Source organism: Ascaphus truei, chromosome 1 (assembly GCF_040206685.1).
Source record: "Ascaphus truei isolate aAscTru1 chromosome 1, aAscTru1.hap1, whole genome shotgun sequence".
In the NCBI taxonomy this organism is placed as follows: Eukaryota; Metazoa; Chordata; class Amphibia; order Anura; family Ascaphidae; genus Ascaphus; species Ascaphus truei.
In genome coordinates this window covers 158661229-158681268 of record NC_134483.1, presented here as the reverse complement: position 1 = coordinate 158681268, position 20040 = coordinate 158661229, and the positions used below count along the sequence as shown (strand labels likewise).

Here is a 20040-nt window from a genome sequence, read left to right as displayed (position 1 = left end):
AAGACAAAATGGCTGACAAGGATAATCTGCCAAAATGGCTGCTGAGATCTGTGCTGTTGCCTTCAGACCCCTCTTTAATGTCATTGTCTCAACTTTCTCAGTCCCTCCTCTTATTCGTAAAACATTGCTTTTGAGAATTATTGGTATGATAGTCCAGACGCATTGTATTTTGGGGTGCTCCATCATCTGATAATGCTCATTTGTATAACTCAGAGGAAGTGTAGGGGATCGGGGGACGCGCTCCTTACGGCGGGTCCCCGCTGCTTCGGCTCCCTGCATCATCGCACACGCCGTGTGCCCTCCCCGCAGGCTCCTTACCTGCTCCGGTCGGGCGCCGCTCCTCTCCCCTGCAGTACACGCCGTCCCCACCCGCATGCTTACGGGGCGCGCGTGGGAGCCTTACAGGGCGCGCACGCACCCAATCCTCTTGTCCGGCCTCCCACACGCCTGGCTCCGCCTCTCACCTGCCGCAGGACACAGGGCAATCTCCACCACTCATCTGGCTGGCTCCCCCTCTAGGCACCGGAGCCTATCCCTGGGCCTGCTCGGGCACCCCCCCGCTCCACCTCTTCCTCCTATTGGTCCACCCCGGTATATTACCCCAGTCTGCCATCTCCTTCCTCGCTCTGCATAGTTTCTTGTGCTGTTCTAAGCGAGTTCCCCATTGTATACTTTGTTTATGTTGGTGTACTGGTATTGTATATTCTTGTTTACTGTTGCTTGGATTCCATCTCTCCGTATTCGCAATTATGTCATCACACCATCATTACGATGCGTGGAGACAAGTCCTGCGGTGAGGAGGTAATGTTTTAAAAAAAAATTATGAGATGAACAAGCAGTGTCTCTAATCAACAGTGTCATTTGAGTAAACTGAATCAAAGGTAGCAGATAGTGGTGGTGGCAAGTCAAGGGAAAGTATGACCGTACATATAGGGATCAGGGGTTATACACAAGTGCTCTCCAGGCCAACCTCTAACACGAAAATTTATAAAAATATTATATTATGAGCTGAACCACTAGCTTGGTTTAGGGAATGAAGCCTTAAACGTACATATCTAACCTGCTGCATGTAGATATTGCATCACATGCTTGTTCATGCTTTTCATTCCCTCCTTGTCCCTTCCTGTGTCTCCCATTCTCACTCACATTGATCATGTCTCTCTGGTTTCTATTAATACATTAAGTACTTTTATCCCTAACCACCAGCTCACAGGCCTTATGTCAGAATACATACTGTGTAAGAATTGCCATTATATTACTGGCAAACATGAATGCACTTTGTAGAATAAGCACAGGTAGAATATAGGAGGGATATAGTGAATAAGTTAGTTTAATAAAAATATACAACTTTTAACATCTGTGCACAGGGCTCACAAAAGCTTCTGTGTGGTAGAGAAGGGTGTCTCTTCTCGCATGTTTTGGGACATGTTTAGTGGATTGTGTCTCGTTTGCAGACTCGCACACAAGGGTTCGTTGATAATGAGAAGTTTGTTACATAGTATGATCATACACATTCAAAAGTGTTTAACAGTGGAGAGCAATCTTTTTTTTTTTTTTTTTTTGTTGTTTCCCCTGTGCCCCCAGCCGGCTGTTCCCCTCTCTGCGCGCCCCGCCTCTTACCTTGCCTCCGGCATCAATACGTCACATTGCCATGGCAACGTGATGTCACATGACCTCGCGGCGTCATTTGACGATGCGTCTACAGAAGCAAGGTAAGTGCAGTTTAGAGGCCTTCGCCGCTTCCCTGGCACTTAATTTAAGTGCCTTCGGGAAGCGTGTGGGGCCCCTGTAAACCCCCCGCCCCCACAGCGAATCAGGGAACGCGACCCCCCAGTTTGAGCACCACTGGTCTATTAGACTCTCTGCCAAGGGTGTCCATGCAGGCTTTATATACATTTTTGATTCCTTTGTTCAAAATAGGTTACCAGGCAGATTATACTAACCACTCTTTAATTCTTAAACCAATCATCTTACAGATCATTAAAACCTGGTTAAAACTAGATTAACATAAGACAAGGGTGCCCAATGCTACATCCAATTGACAAAACATATATGGTAATAAGTATAACGTTTAAATACTTCAATAATAATAATAATAACTTGGTTATTTAGTTAAACCCTTTGGCCAAAGCGTCATAAACCTGCATACCAAACATCAAGGTATAACCAAAAATGCAGGTCCTTCACTACACTATGAACCCTTCCTTTTACCTCTGTATGAGGGGAAAGAACCATAGTAGATTGTTCTTTGCAGCAAAGTGAAAAGACCTCCCAAGTTAAAAAGGTGAGGAGTGAGCTCTAGGGGGGAGGTGCCACCTACCTCCATACAACTGTTACCAGTCAGAAATTGATTAACATACATTCCCAGCTAGCTCAAACTCCCACACCCACTACATCATGCATATATATTTGTCAGAGTGCTACTGGGCGTATATGTATGCTGGGCAAATGTATACAACAAAAGACAGGGGTGCCCAATGCTACATCCAATTGACAAAACATATATGGAAATAAGTATAAAGTTTAAATACTTAAATAATAACTAGATTAAAACACTTCTCTATAGAAACCAGGTACAACCTTACACCAGGAATGTGGGCATAAACTACAGACAGTTGTAAATCTACTGTGAGCGAAACTCTCATTCACACCACACACACATCTTACACACAAATGGATACTTGCAGAACAGACAAAATGGAAACAGAACATTGCCTTCAATCCTTCTCCAGGGACCCCCCTCCCCCCCAGTACATTTCAGTAATATATTCATTTCAACAGTATAGTGAGTTCAGCAATATTACTTCATCGTGTCACTTTTCCTAATTGTGTGAATAACTTGACTGTGAAAATTCCTTCCGTGGAAATCTTCCAATCCACACTGTAATGTCCATCAGACAGACTGATGTTTCTAAATGTTCCACGTTTTAATGTCTAATGTGGAGCCTAACCTTCTGTTTAAATGGAAACATTACTAATACTGGAAGGTAGGGCCTAATGTTGTCTGGAAGTGGAATAGAGCAGACTTGATGTAGTAAGATTTTACGTCCATGTACATTGCTCGTTGACTTGTCGAATGACTGCAGAGGTTATTAATTGTGACACCCAAAGTAATATACAGAGTGAATAACGAGGAAAGAATGCTGATCGTATGCTCTCTTCACATGATCTCATCAGCACTTTGAGAAACCTGTAGCACTCCTGGGTCCATTTTAAAGCTGGGATGAATGAATTATGAACTGTTTCTCGACATTAAAAGCTGTCGTAGTCCCAGAGATTAATGTTTTGCTTTATTTCAGTAGTCAGAAATAGTATGTTATCTTCTCATGTAGTGTATTGTTTTTGAATGGTGTAATTTAGTCCGGATTAATGCCACAAAAATGTACCTGGTGATGGAGAAGTTGGTCAACCTTTTAAATGATAAAGTTCTTTGAAGTGCCCCTTTTAACTGTTTTAATTTGTATATACTTTTAGGTTATGGTTTGTCACCACTCATTTTTTGGCCAACTGAAATATATTAACACAATTGAAATAAAACAAGAATACATTTTTTTTGTTGTGTTGTCAATACTTGGGCTCTGTCATTTGGGCCCTAAGAACCCTGAAAGGAGAGTTAGATTGCTCTTAAAGAGGCTAACACACAAAACGTAACTATTCGTTAAACAATCTTAAAATCTGTACAAAGTCTGTCAGATATACCGTAGGAGAGCCGCTGTGTCTGATTAAAGGGCTGGGTGTATAACCCTCTTTATCTCACGTAGAAGAAACCTATGCGGCTTTGAGAGCTTTGTACACCCAATTACACGGTATCGGACATTTTGGTGGCGGCCGTTTCCCCACCAGTAAATGGGTGCCGCTTTGCCATTACTCGTCCCACTGCCACTGCTGGCCACTTTCTTGGTAAGGGTAAGTGCTTAAACCCCCTACCCTAACACCCCTTGCCCTAAAACCTCCTCTAATGGCTAAAACCCTTAAATTAACCCCCTACCCATAACATTAATAAAACTTACCTTCGAAGGGGCCGGCGGCGTGGGATTTCAGTGACCAAACGGCTGCGGCAGATGGTCTGTCCGCAGCTTAACAGCCACAACCAAATATCACATTCCGCAATTAAATCTGTGAACACTTCTCCGGTTAATCCGGTAAAATTATGTGGGGGGCAGGAGGGGAAAGGGAACAAGTGCTCTTGCTACAGTCAAAATGGTAGATATGGTGTTAGGAGCGAATTGCATAGAAAACAATATCTTGTAAAGAACAAGCAGAGAAGAGCCCCTATACTCAGCACTCAATATCAAGGTAAGTGAATTAATTCAAATGTAACTTTTAATAGTTTATGATAATAAAATAATGTTGGACAAAGACAAGACATAAGTAATAACATCAAGACACAAAATATAGTTGTAATCCTGATATAAATTCAGGGGATAGTGGTGGTGACTCCTGACTAATAATATAATAGACCCAGGTCAGTCACTAATGAACGGGTAATAAGTCACAAAATGTTCTCTGCTCCATATATATCGGGAGCTAAATCAGAAGAACTCAAAACCCTCGTTGAGGAGAGAATTAGCAGCTAAAGTATTAAAAAATATGCAAAGATAAGAGCACATATGGAGACTTATATTTTCGTTTCCCACTAGTTAATTAATTAGGGTCAACGTTCCAACATCCAAATAGTAATTCAGTCACATGTTTGCAAACATAATAGTGGCGCAGTATCAATTGTTAAACTGTATTTACTGCTGCAAAGTTGTGACTAGGGGAGAAAGGGGACGCACAGAGAGCCTCTGTAATCAGTAGTGTGCAGAGTGTTCAGCACATACTATATTAGACTTCCCTTAATCTTATGAGGGTAGTTAAAACTGGCTCCCTTGAGAGTTAGCAGGACAAAATAGTAACCGACATTGATAGGGGAGTGTAGCAATCTATATGACCTCAATAGATATCGAGACAGTTACAGCACAGCTTGTAAGCTATTTGGTGGACCCGTTATAAGGGTATTGTATGTCTACGGTAGTTATATTATACAAATATATGTAGTCGGTGCCTGTCAATTGGATATCACAGTGAAAAATGTAAAAAGAGGACACCACTTATTAGTGATGGTACTCAATTGAGGATAATGCAGGCTGGGATCGCGACAGCATAGTATAATATTGTGGTAGTAGAGCTATGAGGCGTTCAGCTTACTGATCCGGTTTGCAACCCGAATATCTTAAACTGAACATAGTTTTTACCGCTCTCTAACTGAAGTGCCATGGTAATAGCTATATAACTCAGGACTGAAGTCTAATATAGTATGTGCTGAACACTCTGCACACTGCTGATTACAGAGGCTCTCTGTGCGCCCCCTTTCTCCTCTAGTCACAACTTTGCAGCAGTAAATACAGTTTATTTATTTATTTTATTTATAAAATATTTTACCAAGAAGTAATACATTGAGAGTTACCTCTCGTTTTCAAGTATGTCCTGGGTACAGAGTTAAGACAAATAATACATGGTTACAAATACAGTTACATAAATGAACAGGGTATACATTATATACAATACATTGCATGCACAGTTAAAAAAAATATATTTTATAGGCGAATGAAAAAGTTACAGACCAGATTAAAATGCGAAACAGCCTTAGATTTGAAAGAACTTAAACTGGTGGTGGATGTGAGAGTCTCTGGTAGGTTGTTCCAGTTTTGGGGTGCACGGTAAGAGGAGGTGGAGCGGCCGGATTCTTTGTTGAGCCTTGGGACCATGAACAGTCTTTTGGAGTCAGATCTCAGGTGATAGGTGCTGCATGTGGTAGGGGTGAGGAGCATGTTCAGATAGCTGGGTAGCTTGCCCATAAAGAATTTAAAGGCAAGACAGGAAAGGTGAACTTTGCGCCTAGACTCTCTTGTGATGACCAATCTAATTCTTTGAGCATTTCGCAGTGATGTGCGTTATAATTGCATTGGAGAACAAAACGACAAATTGAATTGTAGAGGGTGTCAAGTTTGCTAAGGTGGGTTTGAGGTGCCGAGCAATATACTATTTCTCCATAGTCAATAATTGGCATTAGCATCTGCTGTGCGATACGCTTTCTGGCCAGGAGGCGTAGGGAGGATTTGCTCCTGTAAAGTACCCCTAGTTTGGCATAGGTCTTGGTTGTCAGGGTATCAATGTGCATCCCGAATGTTAAGTGGGAGTCAAACCATAAGCCCAGGTATTTAAAACTAGTGACAGGGGTTAGGGTGGTGTTAGCGTTGGTTCTAATCAGGAGCTCAGTCGCTGGAAGCTTTTAAAATTTAATCTTGGTCCCAAATACCATTGTTACAGTCTTGTCAGTGTTTAAAAACAGTTTGTTTTGGGAAATCCAGTTTTCGAGTCTCAAAAAGTCAGACTGAAGTATGTGTTGAAGGTCAGAGAGGCTATGGCTGTGTGCATATAGGATTGTGTCATCTGCAATTAACAATTGATGCTGCGCGACTATTATGTTTGCAAACGTGTCACTGAATTACTATTTGGACGTCGGAACGCTGACCCCAATTAATTAACTAGTGGGAAACGAAAATATACGTCTCCTTAAGTGCTCTTATCTTTGCATATGTTTTAATAGTTTAGCTGCTAATTCTCTCCTCAAGGAGGGTTTTGAGTTCTCCTGATTTTAGCTCCCGATATATATGGAGCAGAGAATATTTTGTGATTTATTTACCCGTTCATTAGGGACTGGCCTGGGTCTATATATTATACCTCTATAGCCAGGAGTCACCACCCCTATCCCCTGAATTTATTTCAGGATTTCAATGAGATTACTACACCTATATTTTGTGTCTTGATGTTATTACTTATGTTTTGTTTTTGTCCAACATTATTTTATTATCAACTATTAAAAGTTACATTTTAATTAATTCACTCACCTTGATATTGAGTGCTGAGTATAGGGGCTCTTCTCTGCTTGTTCTTTACATTGTTTTCTAATCCGATAAAAAGTATCATTTACAAATAATTTTATAATCAAAGAAGACATTTACTTGTGTATGGTCTGTCTAAAAATAAAATAAGTATTTGCACAAACTTGTTATGGCTGTAAACCACTTTGCATTCCCACAGCCATGGCATGAGAAAAGACATTAATCATAAAACGTTATTTCAATAAACAGAAGATTTATGTAGTTAAAGAATTGTAATGTAGGCTGTAGTGCGTCTCATTTTTTAATGTACATTATAATTATGTTTTCAATTTTTTATAGTGCTCATTTGACAGATTTTGAACAAATTATTATTTTTTTTTTAATATCGAGCTGTTTGTACTGTAGTTGGCACAAACTTTCTTGGCCTTTGTTTTAGCAACATTGAACATTAGTCAAAAAGTATGTTGTATAGACAGCACTACCTTACGTAACGCTATGATACAGATATATGTACGTTGTGGGTGCACGGGAACAATGAAGAAACCCCTGATCTCTAAGTAAACTAAAGAACACACACTTAATATTATCTCTCAGCTTTATTAGGCCTCTTTTTGCTTTGGAGTACTGGGAACACCTGGTGTGTTCATTAGTGGGGGGCCAACTCCAGTGCTCAAGGGCCACCAACAGGTCGGGTATATTCCTGCTTCAGCACAGGTGGCTCAATCTTTCAATGACTGAGCCACTGATTGAACTACCTGTGCTGATGCAGAAATAATCTTAAAACCTGGCCTGGTGGTGGCCCTTGAGGACTGGAGTTGGCCGCCCCTTTACTACATCATAGCGACTTATATATTTCATGTGCATTGGAGCCACAGTGCTTAGCTGTGGACATTTTATTGATGAATGGTACTATGTTTTACTGTTACTCTGTATTATGGATCATAAAAATGTTTTAAATTTTTTTTAATCGTGTTTTTTTGTTTTTAACTAAGGTATGCAATACCCCCAGAGCATGGGAAAAGATTGGAACGACTTGCTCAAGGTAAAAATATTTTCACTTCTTTCCTTTTTATGCTTTTGTTTTCAGAAAAACTCTGAAATTGTGCTTTGGACAACTGAAATTGGTTAGGATATATTCAGTAACTTTATTAGACTGTCGTGTAAGACTTGACGGCCTTTTCAGCTCTGACGATCCCATTTCCCGATGAAGTTGTGTTCTTGCCACGGATGTAAATAGACCGAATTTGCGGTGACATTGCAGCTTCCTATTGGCTTTCAAGAATTGGCACCCATTTTAATTCCAGTACAGGGAGTTCTAAATCCAGAACATTCACCAGTATCATCTTGAATTGGTGTTCCTGGTTATAAATATACCGCAGTTTAGATAAAGAGAACCAACAGTTCGAAGCCCTGTTAATAAGCAAAAAAAACGAGCAGCTGAGATTGCTATACAAAATACCAAACCCAGCCTCAAGCAAAAAATTATTTTGTTGTAAATTTTGGCTGAAGTTGGATACTTACTTAATGGACTTGCCAGTGTACTTCATATTTGTATTTCGTACATGAGGTTTCCAGACCTCAGAAGTCTAATCTTACAATTGCTCTGAAAGCTTGTGTACGAAGTATTAAATTCCACAAGTTTTCTTATAGAAAATACAATTATTATTAAAACCTACATTCCTAGAGACACAATTTGACCGTGTGAGTGTTGGGCAGTTATACAAATGTATTTACTCTACAATATATACAGTTTTGTACAGATATGTTGAAGTGCTAATGTATATGTAAAATAAATCTTATGGGATTAATTCAACAAGTCTGCAGGGCCTTCTGAGAAATTGAGTCCCACTGGAACTGTTTGTCATTTTATATGTATTATGATTTGAAAACTATTGCTGTTATGTTTTAAGGGAAATAGCTGTGTTTTTCCTCCAGGTTAGGGCACACATCTGGCTTCAAAGAGACCAGTGTTACTCAATTCAAAAATCGCAGTATATAGTCGCAAGGCCTGTGCTTTTCATCATTATGCCAATTCTGAAAGTCGCCTTATAGGCTTATGTTATTCTTAAAGTAAATGTGCGTACAGGAAAACATGATGGACACAGTTATTTTTATTTTCTTTCAATGCTTGCTGAATCTGCCTGTTGGGGAGGGGGGGGGGGGGGGGGTGTGAGGAAACCTATACCAGTGTCTGCTAAAGGCATCTCTATAGATTAATGATTATGGTCACTGGTATGTATTCGTTGCTTAGGTTTCATTAGTAAAATACAGTACCTTAGGTTTTCCAGGTTTCATAACATGGCAAATAACTATGTAATATTTTACACAGGTATAGCCCTTCTTTCCCTCAGACTATAAGGTCTGTCGCTGTCCTATGGATCTATGTAGAAAAAACAGCAAAAGGAAAGCAAAGTGTGATTGGTTGCAATGTCAGTGTATGGTATGTACCTGAAGCCCCACAAATGAGGTGGAGTGGGGTGATTTAGTAGAGCGATTAACCCTAATGCTAGAAGCGGTGAATATACCACAGGTGCATGTGGTATATCCATCGTAGCAGTAAACACTAGATTAACAGCAGGTTGCACAGCTAATTAATAATAACTGTTAGATGTAGTCAAAAGGCAATGATTGAGTTCAGAAATTCAGCAAGTGAATTAAGTAGCACCTTTTCAAAAGACTGAGTCGGTTGATTGTAAATTGCTGCCTCTGTGTAGGATAACCAGTCCTCTGCAGAGAACCTCAAAAGTAGAAGAAAAAGAAATGAGGGCGCAGAAAGTAAGGAGAACACAACCTTTATAGCATAAAAATAAAAGCAACAATAGTAACATGCACTGAGCTACACAGATGTATAAAATCAGTGTTGCCGTAAATGAATAATGAGACAGGGTAATTGCCTGTGATAGCTGAGATAGCTCTGCTGGGATCACGTAACGAAGCCTCTTCACTGTGTCCTGACCATCCTTGATGCCGTCTGAGACCGCTATGGGAGGGAGAGCCGATGTTGCCACGGTGTTGAGCCTCGCGTCGGAGCGCTGGCCCTCTGGGTGGTAGCCTCAGGGGGTTCCTTCTGGTAGAGCTTGTGGTGGCTGGTGTTTCCCTCTTCGTCTAGAGCTCCTGGAAGTGACGTCAGGGGCTGCTGGTCCGGCCGTGACAGCTTCCTGTTCTCAGTAAAGGGAAATCCAGGGTCTGCAGTAGCTGGTCTCTGTTTGCTGACAGAGCTCCGTGTGCTCACGGGAGGTCTCTGAGCAGCGTTGGAGTACACAGCCTGGCAGCGGATACTTGCTAGTGCTGGCTGAACACTCCACGTTCCCACGGTATATGTGTTAGTGTGCGGTACACGTGGCGTAGGGCCAGAGCAACTGGACACAACACAACCGTAGTGAATTATAACGATTATCTATATCCATCCTGACTCTGTGATCCATAACTGCAGGATCACCTCATACACTATTACACATCTAAATGGTACAGTAACAATGATTGCGAGTAAATTGTAGTGTCTAGCATGGTCAGGCCTCGCAGTCCTGGGGGTACTGGCGTACATGTTAGGGGTGCCGGCACACCTGTTGGAGCTCATTAGTGTGTATCTTGCAGGCCTGTGCTTCACAAAGGAACTTCAATACCAGTATAGCTGCAGGAAATATCCTCTGCGGTGTCTCTCACCCACTCACACCCTGCTGCACAGTCTTGCACAGCTGGGATCTGTTACCTATAATGTTAAGCCTTATCCAGAAATAGAAATATAGATGAATTTATAATGTATTCATCTATAAAAGTATTGCTGGCTTATAATAATATAATTATATAGCAAACTATTTAGGGAGATGAATGTGTAGATATGTGTTCCAATATGAAACACATTCACACATGCATGCCCTTTGGTTTATGAGAGTTATGGCAAGACAGAGAGGCTTCAGTTATATAAACAATATTTATTAGCACAACAACAAAATAGAAGACTCACACGGTAATACTACATGTACTTCCTTATAAGGTTTGTACTTATTACAGGCCTAACAATCAATACAATACAGTACATCCTACCTAACAATACATTGATATAAAACACACACACACACACACACACACACACACACACACACACACACACACACACACACACACACACACACACACACACACACACACACACACACACACACACACACACACACACACACACACACACACAATGATCATAATTACCTTCTGAGCTCTGCTTCTCTTTTACCTCTCTCCTCCTGTACTTCTTTCTCCTTCTCTCCTCCTGTACTTCACTTCACTCCTAACTAACTGACAATCCTTCTAGTTTAAATGGGGGTTTTCTACACTCATAGCTAACATGTAGGAGGTTCTGATTGGTTGAGGATGTATGCTTAAACCAAATTGTGTGTGTTGCTTTGAAGATGGTGGGAAAAACCTAGAAATACCAGATTTATCAATAGATTTTGGACAGGTCAACATACTGAGGGGAAAGAAACAGCTGCTCTTGTGGAAATCTAGATGTTAATTCGGGAACCACAGTATTGTTTGTTGAAGTCCCTGATAATCAACAAGAGATGTTTGGACAGGTTGTGAAGTAAGGAAAAATAAAATAACTGCGCCAACCGTATTAAAATGGGTTCAAAGTTTCAGTCCCTCATAGAGTGTAGTCCTGCTGCCAGAGTTTCTTTCAGAGGTGATTCACCAACCTCTGTATTAGTCACAGAAAAGAAGAGGGGGGGATCCTCCGGCGCGGTGTTTCACTCAGATTTCCAGGACACATGCAATATAAAACAGACAGAGGGGCCACAATCAGGAAAGGTTAAATCACAGTAGTATATTGGGAATGAGATGTATGAGAGGCACACTTACATTGAAACACCAGAATCCACCTTGGGTATAGTGTGTGCTTCTTAGTGTGACCTCGGGAAAAAGGGGGAAGACAGGGAAAACATAGTATACACTGGCGACACGTTTTATTGAAGTGCGGCCGGTTCCGCAAGCCGGGAGATTTCCCGGCTTGCTAGTGGCATCCCCTCGGCGTGCCGCGCGTCACCGATGTGCGGTCACGCGTCATCGGGTGCCTGCGCCCCCTGCACGCGCGTCCAGGGCTCCCCGAGGGAGCCCTGGTGTCCCGCGATGTGGGGGACGGCGGCAGGGGGTTCCGGGGGACCCGGCATACCCGGCAGCGGGAGGAAGAAAGCCCCGATCGGAGGGCGCTCCTCCGCTGCTTCGGCGCGCGCCCGGCACCCTCCGGCGCGCGCCAGGTTACTGCTGCAGCCGAGAACGGGCAAATGCTCGAATAAACTCGGCCGCAGCAGTAATTCCGTTTATTAAACAAAATTGATTAAAAAAGAGATTGCCAACTCACAAGCGGCCATTAAAAAATGGCATAGAAAGGAGATGTTTTCAGTCTCTGCCGGACTTCCTCCCAGGTGGTTAGGTGTCCGCGTGGAGTCTGTCCTAACCACCTGGGAGGAAGTCCGGCAGAGACTGAAAACATCTCCTTTCTATGCCATTTTTTAATGGCCGCTTGTGAGTTGGCAATCTCTTTTTTAATCAATTTTGTTTAATAAACGGTATTATACTATGTTTTCCCTGTCTTCCCCCTTTTTCCCGAGGTCACACTAAGAAGCACACACTATACCCAAGGTGGATTCTGGTGTTTCAATGTAAGTGTGCCTCTCATACATCTCATTCCCAATATACTACTGTGATTTAACCTTTCCTGATTGTGGCCCCTCTGTCTGTTTTATATTGCATGTGTCCTGGAAATCTGAGTGAAACACCGCGCCGGAGGATCCCCCCCCCAGGTTGTGAAGTAAAAAAGCCATTTGTTGTCAATATCTCTTACCTGAAATGTTTTTCCAGGTGAAGATAGAGAATCTATTTTAAAAAGACAGTTTATGTATCCAGTAATAAAAGCATTCATGTAAGCAATTCTCTTCGGTAACAGCTCCCTTGCACAGTGGTCTCTTTTTCTGCTTTGCTCTGTGTAGTCTGGCCCTGATCATGCATGTGCTGGGTCAGCTGTGCAGCACTTTCTCCAAGCAGCTCCCCAAACTCCTTCAGGAACTAACTGACTGTCATGGCTGCCCCCTCTTAACAATCTCTCTTATCTCTCCTCTCCCTTAACACCGTCACAATGTCCTGCAGAGAGGAACATGCAAGGGGACAGTCAGCCTGTGTTGCTTGCAGATACGGGGGTTATACACAGGTATTTTTTGACCAGCCACAAGCCAAGATATAGAAAGAGCATGTTTGCTTGTGCAGCCAATGTATTTATACTATTTTATGTATACTGTTACAATGGTGCTTTAATAACAATCAATTTTAGTTTCGCAATTGTTGCCACGTGTTGTGACGGGCTTGCAAATAAGTTTACCTTTCTTAGAAGGCCTCTGTAAAAGTAGTATCCCACCTGCCAAAATGTTTTTCCTTACTTGGATGGTCGGAGATATTATGCTTAACGACAATATGGGTTGTATTTTGACATCTGTAGGTAATTTTTGCCTATGCTTCACTGTACTTTATTACTTCTTGCCCTTTTTTCTCGGGTTCCCCTGTTATCCATCATTTGTTCTCCGCCCCCCCTGCACCACCACTCTTTGCTTCCTGCACTCCTCTTATTTGATGAACTTCATCTCCTATAACACTCCTTTTCTAATTTCATCTGCTTTGCAACCCCCTCTTTTTCTGTCTTGTTCCCCTTTCTGGTCCCCACCTGTTATGTCTGTTCTTCTGCACCCTTATCTTTTATGTGTGGGCTGCAGCCACTGGAGTTAGAGCATACCAGGCCCTGGAATGCCGCAGACACGCCTTTCTCACACTAATCCAGCTACAGCCTGGTTTTGGGCTCAAGGGAGATGGCAGGAGCAGCTATGGCTTCTGGACTGCAACTCCCTGGCCCTCATGACTGCAGAAGGTAGTCAGGCACTGATATTCAATCTTTTGTGTGTGTTAGGTATAGGAAAAAGAATGGACTAATCCATGGTCGCACTGGAATTTTTTTTTCCTCTCCAAAGCCATTAATGCAACCCACCTCCCTACATGTTGTACACGGCTTGCAAGTATGGGGATATTTTAATTGTGATGTTTTACATGTCCCTTTATATAATGGTCTGGGATTGATTCCTGATGCTTATTTTCCCCGCTTCTATGAATATTGAATTTGATGAAGGTGGCTTATATTGATAAACAATATCAACAATTATGAGCTACTTTTTTATATTTGACAGAGAAACCTCTTTTTGAAGTCTAAGGACAACTTGAATAAGTGACACAGCATGTCACCTGTCAGTTGACAGGATTATTCTCCCTTACTGGAGAGGTTTAGCATGGTGTAGCCTGTAAATAATTCTTCAATTTTTTTAGCTTGGCCTGTAAATGCTAGTACACAACACAAGACTTTTTTTTACAGTGCAGCCTTATTTGCTGAATAAATAGAAATAACAAACAAGTGCGCAAAGGAAAATATTCTTATAACCATGTGTATATGTGATATTGAATATTAATACACCAAAATAAACCAAATACGTGGTAAGTGGGTGATGATAATGATAAACCTATGTTACCAATCAATAAGAGAGCGTCTGCTGCTGTACGTAGGGTAGCCCAGGAACCTGAGTAACTAGAAACAACAAAACAAAACACAGCGCACAACGCTCACCGTGAATTAATAAAAAACAGTGTTTATAAAATAAGGAGTTCAACGTTCTGCGTAGATCAGATAAAAGATAAACAGGCACAAAGAGCTACAATGTAGCTGTTACCGCTCACTGCGACCAGGAACTTTGGAGAGATGATTTCGTCAAGGGTCTTGCTTCTTGTCATGCAGCTTAGGCAAGGATAGAGTAACAGCCGATGTTCCGATGTGTAAGCAGTCACTTTAAACAGTCCCATAGTCCAAATTAATTCATAAAAGCACTCGATGGAGTCAGAGGGTAAGCAGACTCAGCCCCGTGTAGCAGCGTGTATCATCTGCTCTCAGCACCTCGCTTCGAAATCATTTCCCTGATGAAGTATCCAGCAGTGCTATGAAACGCGTTGGAAAGCTACCACTTAACTACCTATTTAAAGCTCTTATGAGTATTAAGGTCCCTGTATTCTCTGTGTCCTATGTTCATTGCACGTTATATGTGTAACTCGTTATGTGTAACTGCCCCGTTTGACGCATGTGCTGTGACGTCATCATTCTTCATCGGCGCACAGCGAGGTGCTGAGAGCAGATGATACACGCTGCTACACGGGGCTGAGTCTGCTTACCCTCTGACTCCATAGAGTGCTTTTATGCTGAATATCTGTATATACCACTAATTTTTCTTCAATGACTATTGGCCATACCCATTATTTCAGTTTGTTACAATCTTTATATCTTATCACAGGGGTGCGCAAACTTTTTGCCCTGCGCCCCCTGCCTGCTCTCCCCAACTGCTCGTGTCCACCCCCTTACCTTGTCTCAAGCATCAAATGACGCCACAGTGATGTGAGGACGTGACCCCGCCGCATTGCCATGGCGATGTGCCGGCTTAAGCCGTCTTAGTCAAGGTGAGGGACAGTGGCGTTGCTATAGCCCAGGCAAAAGCCCTGGGGCCGTGCTCTTTGGGGGCCCGCTCTCTTGCTTTGTTGTCCCCGCATGCGCGAATATGGCGATCTGCTCGCCGACCGCGCATGCGTTGTTGGTAATTGCCGGCTGCTCTTGCGCATGCGCAATCTGAGCTTGCCAGTTGCACGTGAGTTACCAGCAAAGGCCGATTTGTGCATGCGCAGTCATCAAAAATTTGCCTGGGGGCCAGCTCATATTCCGCTATGACACTGTAAAGGGATGTTACAGAGGCCTCGAACCGTCCTCTGCATTTAATTTACATGCTTTGGGGAAGCGTGCAGGGCATCTGTAAGCACCGCCCCCTCCCGGGACCCCAAAGAAATCTCACACACCCCAGTTTGCGCACCTCTGCCTTATCATATAACAAGTTTTATTCAGTAGCAGTTTTCATTGCGGTTGATGTGGGGGGGAGGGGGGGGTTTAGGTGTAGCTAAACCTGGTCCTGTAGTATAGTTTTTACTATGGGGATGACTTTAAGCGATTGTTTATTTCAGACTAGAGAAGTAGACTTGTCAGCTCACACTGATTTGTCTGCAAGTTCCACTGATCTTTAGCATCAATGTATCACAGACTTAAATGGAATCTCATTAACAACAAAAAAATTGCAGTTTAAAAAAAGAATAAAACCCCCAATCTAATCCAAAACCTACGAATCTTACTGATTTTGTTACTTAAAGGTCGGTATTTGAAGAAGTAAGGATTTCTGGAAGATGCATTAGAAACAATATAGCATCCCTGATAAAGTGGCAATTTTTAAAACTCAAATAGTTTGAAGTCAGGAAATATTGGTATTTTTTGGGGCAAAGAATATTTAGAAATTTTTATTTTTGTGTTTCCATACTTTGGGCACAGATTATACATCCCATCCAATCTTTCATGTTCACTGTGTGTGGATCATACATTCTGCAGGTGCAGTATTAACTGGTAGTTATTTATCGTCTGTTCTTTGTTTTGTTAATCAACTTGATAGCATGATTAGCCAAAAAGAGAATAGTAAAAGGCCAAATAACTGATTAATTTCACAGAGCCCTGTTCCTAGAACGCAAAATAAAATTTCCACTTAAGTGGTGATTGAATCTTTCTAAGAAAGCCGGTCATATTTGATGATTTATTTTGCCTTTTCTTTCAAGTTTACAGTAACCAAATAGTCTGTATAGAACCATATATCTGGAACCATCCAAATGTGCCATTTATACTATGTGCGTATTTAGCGCGCAATCATTTTACAGTGGGTAGTGTAGTGTATTTTTCTTACCACTAGTTAAGAAAAATTAAAGTTACTGGCTTTATGAATGTAACCATGATGTCTTCATTAAAACTGTTCTTCATCAGTAACCGAGCCCTATATAACTAGCCCGTGTAGGTTGATAAGCGAGCAATCATAATGATTGCTTTAGTTTTAGTGATAATCCAAACAGATTTTCAAATACTTTTCCTGAGAGTTGTACGTGCATAAATTGGAAAAGGAAAAAAAAGAAATAACTAAAGCGAAACTATCTGCCGAAGTGCCGCAGCGCAGTTGCTCACTGACCAGATGCCGGCAGAAATAATTAAATTCTGTTAAATAATTACAGTGATAAAACAACGACCATTCCATTAATTTTGTTGACTGCGTTAAATGTGATGAGGCATCACCGGTTGTCCAGGTCAAGCCTGCACTCAACACATAAAACCAGACAAAGGCTGGGATATTTTCCATTATCTTGTCTGCACATCATAATTATCACACTTGCCTTTTATGCCTGGATGCTTTCATCTGTAGTTTCCATTGAAATCTTGATTGACTGTGGCACCTACAAATATTTTATCCCAAAGACATTAGGCTTGCATATAATAAAGCAATTTGATTTTGCCCTTCAGCTGCTTTCTCATTTATGATTATTATTTTTTTTCCCAATTTTTACTGAGACATAAATGTAATACAAATCTTAAGTGAGCTGTTATTGCGATTTTTAAACCCATGGTGTTACCTTGTTGCATTTTTTTTTTTACCATGTGTTTTTTTTTTTTTTTGACAGCACAGATAAGAGGATGGAAATATATTGGCAAATAAGGGAAAGGTTGTTATTTTTTTTTTAAGTTCTTTAAGTAAAACCTCGAGTTTCATGTCATTTTTCAAGAGCACATAATTCCAGCCGAGATGTCCGATTTGTGTGAAACAAAGCAAAGATTGAAGTAGTTTATCATGTATAAGTAGCTTAATAATGCGTGGATTTAGAAATTGCAATAAAGAGCAGGATATACGATTGCACTCTAAAAGCCAAGATGACTGTGAATACAGTATTAAAAAAATGAACTTTTAAACAGTCCTTTATGAAATAAGGCGCCATGCATCTTCCCACTGCATTTTTTTTTATTATTTTGAGCATAATGTGCTTGATATTGTATAAAAGCAGATGCTTGCAGCTACAGTAGAATAATCCTGCCTGTCACAAATCTTGCACCAGTCACAGAATCCAGCACATAGAGTTTAATTAGCCAATGAACTGTTTTATTACTGGAAGAACTCCTAGTTCGGTGTAGTTCCAGATATTCATCACAGATGGCAAAGTAACAGACCCCACTTAAATTTACAATTATTTTACGTTTAATACATGAATACATCCAGTGATAAATGTATACTTTTTAAGGCTTGGCCTTTTGCAGATGCAGTTTCAGTTTGCAACATCTGGTGTACTTGTGAAAGTAGTTTTACCCAATTATGTCACTACGTCTCTACCGTCTTTAGAAGTGTTATTTTAGATTAGAAAACTGCATTTTATTTTCATAATGAATGTGACCGCGCTGATTAGTGGGAAGTAAAGGCAGTGTGTACAAATATTTTCTCTGTCTATATCCAAGTAATAGTCCCAGAAGACCAGGGCATTCGCCTCATTCCTTCAACTCTTCCAGCCGGGGCATTATTGGCCAGCAATGCACTGTTCAGCGCGATTATTACCATTATAAGCTAAAAGTAGGCTTTGTAAAAAAAAAAAAAAAAAAAGTGTGTGCACGCACTCTATACATCACCCTCTCCATTGCTCTGCACACACACACACACACACACACACACACACACACACACACACACACACACACACACACACACACACACACACACACACACACACACACGCTCTCATTTCTCCTCAATCTCTCGTGTGTTGAGTTCTCGCACAGAGGGGGAGAAGTCAGTGATTGGCTGCTGCCTCATCCCTCGTCTTGGGAGCTGGTCTCACTCACTGTATGAGAAATGCTGCAGCTCTGAAAGCTGATTGACTAGAATTGAAAGCTTGGCATGGTGCCAAAAATTCCAGGAATTACAGGATAAATAATGCCCTGAATTCAGCCAATCCGCTTTCAGCACTGAAGGGATTATCAGTCTTGGTCTGTTCTAGAAAATATATACAAATATTGAATGGTGTGTAAAGCTATGGAGTGTAAAGGCCGAAGAGTGCTTTGATCTGAGAAAAATGCTCTTGTAACCGTTTACTAAGAGTACTATGGCACGGCAGATATCTTTTTGATTTCCTCTGATGCACTAAAATCTGTAAGGGGATTTGTAATGGAAATGGCAGAAAGTATTAAGTCTTTTTATCAATCTGCCACACCAGAGGTTAAAATCTTCAAAAATCTTGGGGAGCGCAGGTACCAAAAAAAAAAAAATATATAAGAACACAATGGTGCAATACTGTATCTTCAATGGGAATGTGGTGGGTGATCTCATTTAAGAATTGCAGTCCCATTTTCTAGTATTTAAACACAAGTATCCATAGCAAAAGAACAGGTTACACCTTTTCTCTCCAGTGATTCAGGTTATCTCGAAGTGAAAGAAGGATGCAATTGTGCAGATAATCCAAATAATTTGGTCATTTCTAATAAAAACGGAACAGTAATGTACATTCGCACTCAGCAAGAAATAAACCGTCAATTTCAGGCAAAACTCTGAGAAGATTGGTTGGGGAGAGACTGAGGCTCCGCAATCTCACCGCCTGCCACGGTGGTCTCGGCGTTCCTCGTGAGGCATCCGCGTCTCTTCCAGTTGGTGCTCTCCGGATACAGGAACCTCCGTTAGACCTGCGTTTTTTTTCTCTCCAAGAATCAACTCATTTTTTCTCTCTCTTTATTTCGCCTTGTACCTGAAGTTGGGGATCACCAGGTGACTCGCTGCATGGGAAATTATCCACAATACTCTATGCTTTTCGGGAATCCAATTCCCTTCCTTTCATCTGGCGTCATCTTCCCCTGCTTACTTCAGCAGCAACTACGGATGCATGCAGTAGTCACCTGTGGAACAACTGCGCTACCCATCCGTGCCTTGAACCGGTGATCTACACGTTAAATAGCTTTTTTCCTGTAAGGGCATTACTGTTTTTATATTGTTCTTTTTATAAGTAAAAGGTTTTACACTGTTGCGTGTCCCTGCACTTTTCTCTCTCTATATGCTTAGGTCGTGAGCCACCTGAGATCAGCTGCGGGACGTTCATCTATGAGATTAACCCCTTAAAGTAACACTCCAAGATGCTGGGGTTTTTTTTTGTTTTTTTTCCCCCCATCAATACAATCCACACTAAGTGATTAGCTAAG

General features: G+C 41.4%; 1 protein-coding gene across 2 annotated transcripts in view; it reads left to right on the top strand.

The window, feature by feature from the left end:
• Positions 1 to 20040, top strand: part of KDM4C (lysine demethylase 4C) — a 418437-nt gene that overhangs the window by 76743 nt on the left and 321654 nt on the right. For both annotated transcript variants that reach the window (XM_075596483.1, XM_075596492.1), the window contains exon 6: positions 7880 to 7929. In XM_075596483.1, coding sequence (XP_075452598.1) covers positions 7880 to 7929 — 50 coding nt within the window. The remainder of the gene's footprint in view (positions 1 to 7879; positions 7930 to 20040) is intronic.